Source organism: Pseudophryne corroboree, chromosome 1 (assembly GCF_028390025.1).
Source record: "Pseudophryne corroboree isolate aPseCor3 chromosome 1, aPseCor3.hap2, whole genome shotgun sequence".
NCBI lineage: Eukaryota > Metazoa > Chordata > Amphibia > Anura > Myobatrachidae > Pseudophryne > Pseudophryne corroboree.
In genome coordinates, this window is record NC_086444.1 from 253,023,541 (window position 1) to 253,035,356 (window position 11,816).

The window sequence follows — 11,816 nt, forward strand, 5'->3', positions numbered from 1 at the left end:
TGCCCGTAGCAACCAATCATGCTGTCTATCAATTCTCTATTGACTTTTAGAAAATGATAGACAGCATCTGATTGTTTGCTGTGGGCAACATCACCAATTTTCTATTTTATAAGCTTTAGTAAATTTACCCCTATGTATTGTGTTGTTTCTATCAGTATTTTATTACATTTATTTTGCTGCATGTGTTTACGTTTGCCTTAGTGATGCTTTTGTACGTTTATATCTTAAGACTTTACTGATCTTTCTTTGATAGGCAGACACTCGAGCAATAACCAGACAAGCCATAAACCAGTTGCAGAAACAGAAAATAAATGATCTCAAAGGTAAGTCAGGGAAAGTAGTAATCTCTAGTGAGGAAATATTTACAGTACATCTTTATATTTACAGTAGATCTTTTATCCACGCAACAGTCATCGGGGAAGTTCAAAAGGCTAGAAAGAACAGTAGAGTAAATAATTTCCCCTGCTTGTTGATAATATCCGGGTATTTAGCAGGATTGAGTAACTAAAGGTGCATACACACGGAGCGATATAACTGAGCGATTTTGACTATATAGTCAAAATCGCTCAGAAAGTTAGTGCAGATCGCTCCGTGTGTATACAGGCAGCGATAGCGATGCGCGTCCCCGCTAGGTCGCTATCGCTGGGAAAAATAGTCAGTGCAGGCAAGTCAATTTTGGCTATGTCGCTGGGAAAGTTAGTTAAAATCGCTAGAGGCCAGCGATTTTTCCCAGCGATAGCGATGTTGCCGGCGGCGGTGGTGCGGGCGGCGGCGGGTTGCGGTGGCGGTGTGGGCGGCGGCGGGTTGTGGCGGCGGTGCGGGCGGCGGCGGGTTGCGGTGGCGGTGTGGGCGGCGGCGGGCGGCGGCGGTGCGGGCGGCGGAAATTTACCTTTATCTTGCAGAGTTTGGCAGCGGAGCGGTACCAGTTTCAAAAATGGCGCCTCAGCGTCATTTTTGAAATTCAAGATGGCCGCCGCGAGCCAATCACGGCTCGCCGCGTCATCGCCCCGCCCCCTCCCGCTGACTTATATAAGTCAGCGCGAGGCAGCGGCTTTCAGTCCGACGGCGGAGGAGGAGCGGAGAAGAGCTCCTGAAGACTGTAAACGCCGTGGAAGTCCTGGATGGGCGGCGGCTATGCAAAAGAGCTTAGCAGCCGCCGCCCACCAGGTGAAGACGCCGGAGCAAGACCCCAGAAGCCCTGGGGAGGTGGCGCCCCCCCAGGTGAAGACGCCGGAAGCCCTGGGAAGGCGGCGGCCATGCAAAAGAGCTTAAAGGCCGCCGCCTCCCAGGTGAAGACCCAGTTTAATAAAGGATTTTTTAAAGACCGTGTCGTGGTTTTTTCCCAATATTTTCTTTACAGGTGGAGTACAGGTGCCAGTGGGCCCTTTATGTCCGGGCATGCTGGAACTTGTGGTTCTCCAAGTGCCAGCATGCTGGGGCAGGCATGCTGGGACCTGTAGGCCACCTGTAAAGAACAATATTACTATTGAAAGGCTATCAGCCTCCCATCCACCGCCCACGGATGGGGGGGACAGCCTCGGGCTTCACCCCTGGCCCTTGGGTGGCTGGAGGGGGGGACCCCTTGATTTAAGGGGTCCTCACTCCTCCAGTGTACCCCGGCCAGGGGTGACTAGTTGAGGGGGTAATGGCACGGCCGCAGGGACCAATATAAAAGTGTCCCCCCGGCTGTGGCATTATCTCCCTGGCTAGTGGAGCCCGGTGCTGGTTTTAAAAGTACGGGGGACCCCTATGTCTTTTGTCCCCCGTATTTTTTAAACCAGGACCGGACGCAGAGCCCGGTGCTGGTTGTCTAAATATGGGGGAACCCTACTCATTTTTTCCTCTGTATTTTAACAACCAGGACTGGCTCAAAGAGCCCGAGGCTGGTTTTACATAGGAGGGGGGACCCCACGCAAATTATTTTTTTAACTTTCAGCTATTTAAATACCAGCCACCCTGTAAAATCGTCCTATATATGACACTCATCCCCTTATTTAAATGAGATAGTCAAAATCTCCCATAGCCAAAATCTCCCATAGCCAAAATCTCTTGCATAGTTAGACAAAATCTCTGGTAAAGTTAGTCAAAATCTCCTACTGCCAGTTCAAGGGAAAAGTTAGTCAAAATCTCTCATAGCCAAAATCTCTCCGTGTGTATGCACCTGTTATTAAAACACCTCTCTCTGTTGTACTAAAATATTGAAAATCAATAAATATCTCTCACACAACTTTAAAATGATCAGAACTCCCAAACCCGTCCATTATAATGTTAATAATTAAAAAAAAAACCCTCTATCAATCTGTTGAACTGTAGGAACTATAAAAGTGATGGCTAACCTTGACACTCCAGCTGTTGTTGAACTACATATCACAGCATGCCCTGCTACAGTTTTGTTATTTGGCCATGCTAAAACTGATGCAGGGCATGCTGGGATGTGTAGTTCAACAACAGCTGGAGTGTCAAGGTTAGCCATCACTGAACTATAAGAAAGCTTTCCACTATTCTGCATGTGACATTGAGCTGCTGCAGATTCATTCATTTAAGATGAAGTTGTGTTGATATTTATTATCACTAACGCCTGTCTTTCAGTGTAAACTGCAGTTCTCATTACAATATCATATATTTGCAATGATGCAATAGCAAATGTGTGGTATTGCAATGGTTTGGTGCTTAGCCTTAACATAAAACATAGGCTACGCAATTGCAGTGGAATCACCCAGCATTAAACAGTGATATGACTCTTGCCGCATCTATAAACACACAGACAATAAATAGCTTCTTAGCCCCACATAAAATGCTATTTGTTAAAAAAAAAAAATATATAATTTTGTCTCCTGACACATTCGCATTTCCTCTTCTACCTGCCTTAGTATGATCTTTGTTTTTCTTTCTATCATTATTTTGTTTGTTCTTTCTCCCTGAAGATATGGGATGCTTTTTATATTGACGGTTTCTATTTCTTATATACTGTTGTGACTGCTACTTTATTCATAATCAAGCTGCATACATATAGGACTGATTCTTTAAAATCTTTATTTTCAGACCTTATCAGAAGTGTCATAACAAAACTCGACACATTAGATACAGTACCAGATTTTGTTGATAGAATTCCGAGTCATGAGGAAGGTGATCCTCAGGAGGCTGCGCTAGAAAAGCTTTCACAGACTGCCCAAGAGGTTAGCACTGAAGAGAAATCTGCGGATAGTGTACCAGAAAAGAAACCATTCAAAAAGCGATGTGAAAAGAAAGCTGTAGAAGGTATCTCGGGAAAGGAAGCTGTAGAAGGTATCTCGGGAAAGGAAGCTGTAGAAGGTATCTCGGGAAAGGAAGCTGTAGAAGGTATCTGTGGAAAGAAAGCTGTAGAAGGTATCTCTGGAAAGGAAGCTGTAGAAGGTATCTCCGGAAAGGAAGCTGTAGAAGGTATCTCGGGAAAGGAAGCTGTAGAAGGTATCTCGGGAAAGGAAGCTGTAGAAGGTATCTGTGGAAAGAAAGCTGTAGAAGGTATCTCTGGAAAGAAAGCTGTAGAAGGTATCTCGGGAAAGGAAGCTGTAAAAGGTATCTGTGGAAAGAAAGCCACCTCTGTACAGGAAAATGATTCCAGCGATATTGAAGACTCTGACAAAGAGGATAAGGAATATTTTGACGATAGCACAGAGGAAAGGTTTTACAAGCAACCCTCTGATTTTGATGACAGTGATAGTGACAGTGAGGATGACTTTTTTATCGGAAAAGTAAGACAAACCAAGAAAAAGAAGTCAAATAAAATTTGTTCTGACAGGAAAATTAAAACAGAGGAAGTACAGCCGAAAAGCACCAAATCCACAGCCAGCTGTACAGTACAGCAGAAAGGGAAGGCCGCACCTAAGACTGTAAAACTAGAATCCGTCTTTTGCAAATCGTTATCTGAAACAAAACCAAAGTCACCCTATATGAAGAGGTAAGAAATTATATAAAGGCTTCTGCTTAACAATAAACAAAAAGTGGAACTGCAATAAAGCAGCGTGTGGGATCACTCTGTAGCCACACAAGATGCAACAACTCACAACACATCACATCATAAGCCATATTGCACTACAGAGAAAACCCTACAGTACATGGTTTGTCTTCTCATTTAATTCTCTGAACAATACAAAACTATATACTATGTAAGCTATATTACATTTATCAAGAGTATACTTAAATTGCGTGTTTTCATATAGTTTGGCAGTGTTGCTGCTATGTTTATTTAATGATCCTCTTTATACTGACTAACTTCTTTCCATCATTCTTTTGAATTAAATGTTTATATACAGTCACTAAAATTCTGCTATTGGCAGCAGTCAGTTTGAATGACTACTGACCTCCGTTACAAAAGCTAAATGACAAATGCCTAAAGAGGATGATATTGGAAGTGTTGCTAATGATAAAGCACATTTTAAGGTTTTTTCCTGACCATACAATGAATTTTATTTAGAGCCGCTGTTGCAAATGCTCCCAGCTATAGAGAAAGCCAAGTAGCACCGAAGATGGTCAGCAGAGGACCTGGATACTTGTAAGTGCTGGTACAGTATATGATACTAAAAGTACTACTATTAGGAAGGGATTTATTATAATTGTCATTTCATGTGGAAGCCATTTATGCACAGGTACTGACAAATACTAAACCAAATTAACCCTATTTTCACATATTCAGTTTGGAAGAAAAGACCTAGCTATCTGTAATTTAGCTCCTGGGACAAAAAAACTGGCCTGTGCACTAAAATTGGGATCAGTACGTATTACCGCCAGACGGAATCCCGGCAGTTGGAATACCGACACCGGGATCCCGACCGGCACAATCCAGACAGGGGGGCGAGCGCAAAGCAGCCCCTTGCGGGCTCGCTGCGGGCGTGGTGCCTCGCTGCGCTCGGCACACTAATTTATTCTCCCTCTGTGGGTGTCGTGGACACCCACAGAGGGAGATTATGTCGGGATTGTGCCAGTCGGGATCCCGGTGTCGGTATTCCGACCGCCGGGATTCCGTCCAGCGGTATCTTGACCGCATACCCTAAAATCAGCAGGAAGTCAGTACTTGGATTTGGTTGCCCATGATTGGGATACATAAATACAGTTAGTATCTGCCAGTATCATGGAATTGGTACATGCCTTGAATTCAACATGCTGTGAGTGACTTTATAAGAACAAGCCTTCAGGCATATTGTCAGAATTGCAATAGATCTTTGAGGCACAGTTCCTAATGATTGATAAGTTAGTTGTATTTTTTTGATTTGCATGGGGTGGCGCCATGTCAGCACAGTTCTGACCAGCCTTTACAGAATTAAAAAGAGATGATCATGGAATGTAGAGATGTGTAGATGCATCTTTTCTGCAGTCACACCAAACAGCCCCTCTTAGCACACCAAGTCGCATTAGATTCTTCTAGCATTGGGCGTCTTTTTTGCAGAAAATGCAACGTAATATGACTAGGATGCATGAGAAGACTGTGCTGATTAATTTTATATATGACACTAGCATATCCATGTGCGACTGAGTCCCTGAATCTGTACAATGCAGCAATACAAGTTATTTTCTGCTACTTATACATACTCAGTCACACACAATATACAAGTGTCATATATCAAATTAATCAGCACAGACTCATCGTGTGTCCTAGTCACAGTCTAGATGCATTTTCTGCCCGACGTTGGCAGAGTTACACGGACCTGGCAGCTCATTCACACCGGGCATCTTGTGCTGAATGGTGTAATGAGGCTTAGATGTATGAGGACACATCTGTATCTTTAAGGGATTCTATTTACAAATTGGCATAAACAGTCTGAGGAAGCCGGCAGTGTGCCTGTGAAATGCGTTACTAGAGTTTGTGTGGCATATCCTGATGAGCCACCACTCATGATTCATGGAACCTTTATTAGAGCAGCAGTTTTGTTTTGTATGTGTATCTTCATGAATGTGAGATTAGGTTCCAGTTTCCTGTTTTCCACACACAAACACATTCCACTTTTGCTCCTTACAGTAAATCTGACTCATGTGGACCTTTGTACACACTACAGTAGTGTATCGATAGACTGATTTTAATGTTATAGTGCTGTGATAACTGTTGCAAATATCTTTTTCAGAGAGAGTAAATCACCACCTGTCAGAAATAAGAAGTCTGGTATGTGTTTTGTTTCATAAACTTATATAACATAACTGTGCATATTGTGTATCTTGTTCATAAATAGTTGCATGTTCATGATGTTTAGTGTAATAATGTTAGGATTATGACCTGCTTAATTGTAAATGGATGCTTATTTTAAACAGGCAGCTCTTTGAATTTACCTTATGAAGCACTAGCAATATTTGGAATAAAACCACTTCATTTAGCCAATGATTTCACACATGATATTAAGTATTACATTAGTGCAATGGGGATCATGGTGGAAACATATGAAATATCTGTCATCAACATGGCACTGGGTTCAGTGTTGGTCTGGCGCTTGAAGGGCACATGGGGAATGCAGTTGTAGGGGTTCCATAAAGTGTGGCAGTGCAAAACTGAAGGGGTGTGGCCAGTAGCTTGAGGGGTGTGGTCAGCCACCAGAGGGTCATGGAAAGCACAGTAACCGCTCAGGTCACCTCACCTATGATTCTTCTGTGATTCGGACACAGTGCCAGGGGCATGGGTATGTTTTTAACCGGTGTGAGGCCACTCTCTGATCCTTTCCATTCATTTGAAATACATGAGCAGTGCTGTGTGCATTAATGCTAGTTGTATGCAGCTTGCTCTTCATGAGAAGCTGGGTAAACCGCCCAACTGTCCTTACAGTGTGGACAAAGTCGTGACTGAGCAGGGCAGTCATCCAATATAGGGACTGTCCCAGCTGAGTCGGATTATTTTGCTGTCTCCTATCCTGTTTTGCAGTTTTTAATACATGCTGTTGCTGGTCTAGATCCTGGAATGATGGTACTCTGGGAATAAATTAGCCTCCCTGCTTAAAACCAGCCTTGACATTAAATAGCATTCCCATGTAATAAATCAGTTTCACCCCAAAAAATAATTAAAATTGACTTATAATCTTTTTCCACAAACTCAACCCCAAATTCAGTTTTTTGACCCAAACCATCAGATAAACTGCCCCATCAATAAATCTCACATACTGTTACACAACTGTCGATTAATAGCCTACACAAACCACCAGACACGTTCCATAACGAGCCCACGCCCAACTTTGCCGCCTTCATTACTCCCGCTGCCCGTAATCTTTCCTAAAATTTAAATAATGCATGGTTTGTTTTGTGTGCTAGGATAGGGCAATGAGTGACTACTAAGATACTTTGTGCTCTTTAATATAAATAGAAATTTACAGAGGTCTCAAACGCTGTCCTCAAGGCACCCTAACGGTTAAGGTTTTAAAGATATCCATGACTCATGAACAGATGGTTAAATCAGTTTGACTGAGGTCTAATTACAGTGTCCCACTACAGTGTTGCTACGTACGCATCACAAGCATCTCCCATTAGAATGAATGGTATGCGCACACTGCTCCCATCCACTTCAGTGTATGCGTTTGCTACGCTCTGCTGCGCCCTGTGCGAGCCACAGTATAGAAGGACACATCTGTTAGTCTCCTGTGGCCAAGCATGGGTATATTTAAAGCCTGGGCCATTAGGATGCCTTGAGGACCGTGTTTAGGAACCTTTAGTATATTCAAAATACTTAGAGATACTTGCACTCTCAACTATGGAAAGGCTCGTCTCCCCATTGAGCTCTGGTGTGTTCTCTTTTGTTGAAAAACTTTGCGAACTCTTGTTCTCTGGCACAGTAGTTGATTTTCAACTCATTGTATGCACCTGCTTGCTTGACGTTCCCAGTCTGCAGTTTTATCTCTTGCTATTTGTCATTTTTCTTGCTCAAAGCCCAATGCAAGATTACTCGATGTCCTAAGCAAGGCTTCAGCCTACTAACCCTCCTCACTCCCAGTGCTCCCTCTCCAGAGCCTCACAGACTTGACTTCTGTAAAATAAAAATAACTTTACTTCCTCCTGGCTGGTTGGCTAATAAGGCTGCAGTCTTTATTGATGTTTGATCCAGAACTTTGTCCAGACTCCACTTCTGTCCAGTGCTGCCAGTGCCAACGCAGGCTTTCTAGAGGATGATTCTAATTTTGGAGTAACAGAAAAAAAAATGTTGGAATAAACCAGCAGTACACACTTTTTAGATGTTTTGTTTGTGTCCTTTTAAATGAGAGTGAGAATAAAATGACAGCATGAAAATCTCCGCCGTTATTTCCCTAACATGCTCCTCTGCCGGCCAGCTTTCCCTCACATGCCATCTGCCCCAGTACTTTTCCCTCACATGTGAAACTCTGGCCACTAGCTTTTCTCTCACATGCACCCTGTCCACCATCTTTCCTCATACAATATCAGCCAGGAATCTGTTGACCTAAGAAGCTGTACAGGCTGTTCCTCACAGTTCTTAACTCCTCCTTCTCTTCCACAATTCTCTTCACTCAAAATAAAATAAGCATACGCTTATATGAATGTTTATAGAGTATGCTTTAATTTCATGCAAAAAATATGCATAAACTATGCATATAATTGCCATCTTGATGTTTAAGTTCTGCCATATATACAGGGACTGATTGGCCGTAGGGCTCACCAGGTAGATTCCTGCTAGGCCGACGTGTTTGTGGGGCCTGTTTTGTGTGATATCATGTGGCCCAACCCCCACGTGACAGGCAGCCCACCGCTCTTAGTACACTGCATTGTCCCCATTCTGTTAAGGTGGGTACACACTAATAGATATATCTGCAGATCAATTGATCTGCAGATATATCTATGGACGGATCGGGCAGTGTGCTGAGCATACACACTGCCCGATCCGTCGGGGACTGACGTCATGAACTGGGCGGGCGTGTACACACGCTCGCCCAGTTCAGCTGTCAATCACCGCCGGCCGCCGCAGCATGTGTACGGGCGGTCGGCCGACCGCCCCGTACACACACAGCGACGCGCCAATATATCGGTAGATATATTGGCCGTCGGCTGTGCTGCGGGGCCGACTCGATACGTCTGTGAACGACGAAGTTCACAGACGTATCGGCCGAACACACTGGCCGACGGTTCCGCGATATATCGGCCGTTCAGGAGAGCGGCCGATATATCGACCAGTGTGTACGGGCCTTTATTCCATCTCTGCAGTATAGTAACTCTGCCATCCAGTGATGCTGCCATGGCTACACATTGGGGGAGATTCAAAAAACAGACACCCAACCGACTTTCAAACATTTGAATCTCCCCCAGTATGTTACACGTCTTGTGCTGTCCATGTCAGGCCACTTCTATAAAATTTTACAGGGCCACTTTTAGTTACTAATCCACCCTTGGTCTCAGACACAGCAAAAGATGCAAGGAAGGCGGCAATTGCATACAATCAGGCCCTATGAGGATCGATTCCGCCCCCTCAACAGACCCCACACCCATTAAGGCTGCTTCCATAAATTTCCAGGGCTGGTTTTCCATCCCAATCCGCCCCTGCATATATGTCAGTTGGTTGTGGTCTAATTCTTTACCCAAAACAAGTTGTTTTTACAGGGAAGCTATTAAGTATAGATTTATTTATTTATTTTCATTTTTACGTTTGCACTCATCCTGGTTATTTCTATTTTTGCATATATGTCACACTTAATTGTTTGAGATATTCAAATAAAATTGATTAAAAAACAACCTGAGTAAGCACAAAATACAGTTGGGCAGCAATAAGACCCTGGCTCACAGTGTCGGTTCTTATTCATCCCGAAGGAGTTAATTGGGCTTGAGATCAGGGCTATGTGCAGGCCAGTCAAGTTCTCCACACTAAACACTGAATATATGTGTAATTAAAAATCAGATGGCACTCCAGGTATATATTCATTAACGTTTTGAGGTCTAGTAAATGTAGCTTGAAAAAGAGATCTAATAGGCCTCAAAAATGTTGTGCAGTCATTATTGGAACATGCTCTGAATGGCGACATGGTCAAAATGTCGATATTCAGGCTGACGGCAGGCACAATATCAACAGTCCATGTTAGTGTAAGGTTTAGGTTAGGCTGCGGATAGTTTTAGGGCTCAAATACACTAAAAGTGTCATGTCAACATACCAACTGTTGACATTATGGCAGTGTCGACATTTAAACCATATTGACATTCAAACTATTTCAACGGTCAACATTTTGTACCACACCCCTCAAAAAGTTACAGCTGTTGCTGTGTGTGCATATGTTCCTGGAGGGCCATCTGATTTTCATTTTCTTTTTATAATAATATATAAAACACATAAAAATAAGTTCCAATGATAGTATAAAAGTTGAATTCCTGTCGCACAATATTCATAATTGTACTACAACTCACAAATAAGCTTATCTGGGAGAACACTTGTTAACCCTTCTATACAGTGTAGAGGTCACAATGCTAGAGCGCCTTAGCTGATATTGTATGTGTAATGTGTTGCTTCATCTCACAGGCTTAGAACAACTAACGAGCTACAGTACATACAGATGTAGCCATGCTCATCGTGGCTACAGCTGTGGTAAATGTGCACTCTGGGCGTGTTAAATTTGCCCTTATATTGTACACTATTATTGGCACCCATCTTTGGGGTTTTTAATGGTTTCTGGGAATTTTGCTCCTGTCTAAAGTGGTCAAGAGCTATTCAGCTGTTGTGCGACCGGCTCTGAGCAGCACTTATCATGGATTTCTGCTTGAACCTTCCTGAGTTGTGAGCAGAAATCCAAGTAACGTATGGTTTCAAGGCTGGTCATGAGTGCCAGGCACGCCGCATCTGGATCGCTTCCAGCCCTTAGCACAGGAGAAGCTGCTTAATGTAGCCAATCACATGCATTGTCACGTGAGAAAGGCATCGTTGTGGGAGTTAATTAAATAGTTCCCGAGCACTTAGTCCAGGAACTAAGTTCCCGACCAACAATTCAATGGCACTGGCCACAAATTGGTGATCTCAAAAGGAGGTTGCCATATGAACAGCTAAGTCATTAATGTTAATAAGGTTTGTGTGAACTGTTTCACCTATGTAACTCTCTATTAAACTAGCAAGTCAAGTCATAATGCCACTAGACCTTGGGGTGGCCTCATCCAACAAACTTGTTTAGTATTTTCACAATGGTGAAACATTTTCAAATATATTTCATTAGACAAACACTGTATGTTTGACTGATTGTGTATCTAGAATAACATATAACTTTTCTTTGTCTCTGTGTAGCTGTTCCACAGTCCAGAAATATGATACGGAAACATCAACCTGTCAGAGGGGCAGTTGTGAAGCCCCAGGGTAATTTGCAAGAGCAGACTCTTCACCCTTCATGGGAGGCCAGCAGAAAACGCAAAGCACAGTCGCAGATTGCTGTATTCCAAGGGAAAAAGATAGTGTTTGATGATTAACTGGATCGTAGTCTGTACCTCTTTTAAACAAATGGACAGCACATTCCTGTTTAGGTGTTTTATGGCAATAAAATAATTCTGGAAAGGTCTTCTGTTTTCTTTATTGTGTGTCAGAAGAAGGAAATAACATCACATTCTCAAGGATTCATTTGTGGAATCTGGATTGTTGTGCTGATATACTGTACTAGGGCTGATGGTAATTAATATATGTACAGTTCACATCCAGCAGGAGAAACATGACGACTCTGATGTCATTTTCAACAAACTTACTAAGTTACAGCCTATCCTACATTAGTGCATCTCACCAAACCACAACAGCCGATGACGTTACATTGTGGCTGCTCTGAAATTACAGCAGCTTACCAAATGGTATTGCACTAAACAGCAGTGGAAGCAGTGGTCAAATGCAATTGCATTTATATTTC

General features: G+C 43.1%; 1 protein-coding gene across 5 annotated transcripts in view; it reads left to right on the forward strand.

Annotated features, from left to right (window-relative positions):
- Positions 1 to 11,480, forward strand: part of SRFBP1 (serum response factor binding protein 1) — a 376,852-nt gene extending 365,372 nt beyond the window's left edge. For all 5 annotated transcript variants that reach the window (XM_063964204.1, XM_063964202.1, XM_063964203.1 and 2 more), the window contains 4 exons: positions 3,043 to 3,937; positions 4,454 to 4,531; positions 6,096 to 6,133; positions 11,213 to 11,480. In XM_063964204.1, coding sequence (XP_063820274.1) covers positions 3,043 to 3,937; positions 4,454 to 4,531; positions 6,096 to 6,133; positions 11,213 to 11,391 — 1,190 coding nt within the window. In that variant the 3' untranslated portion in view covers positions 11,392 to 11,480. The remainder of the gene's footprint in view (positions 1 to 3,042; positions 3,938 to 4,453; positions 4,532 to 6,095; positions 6,134 to 11,212) is intronic.
- The last annotated feature ends 336 nt before the right edge of the window (positions 11,481 to 11,816 follow it).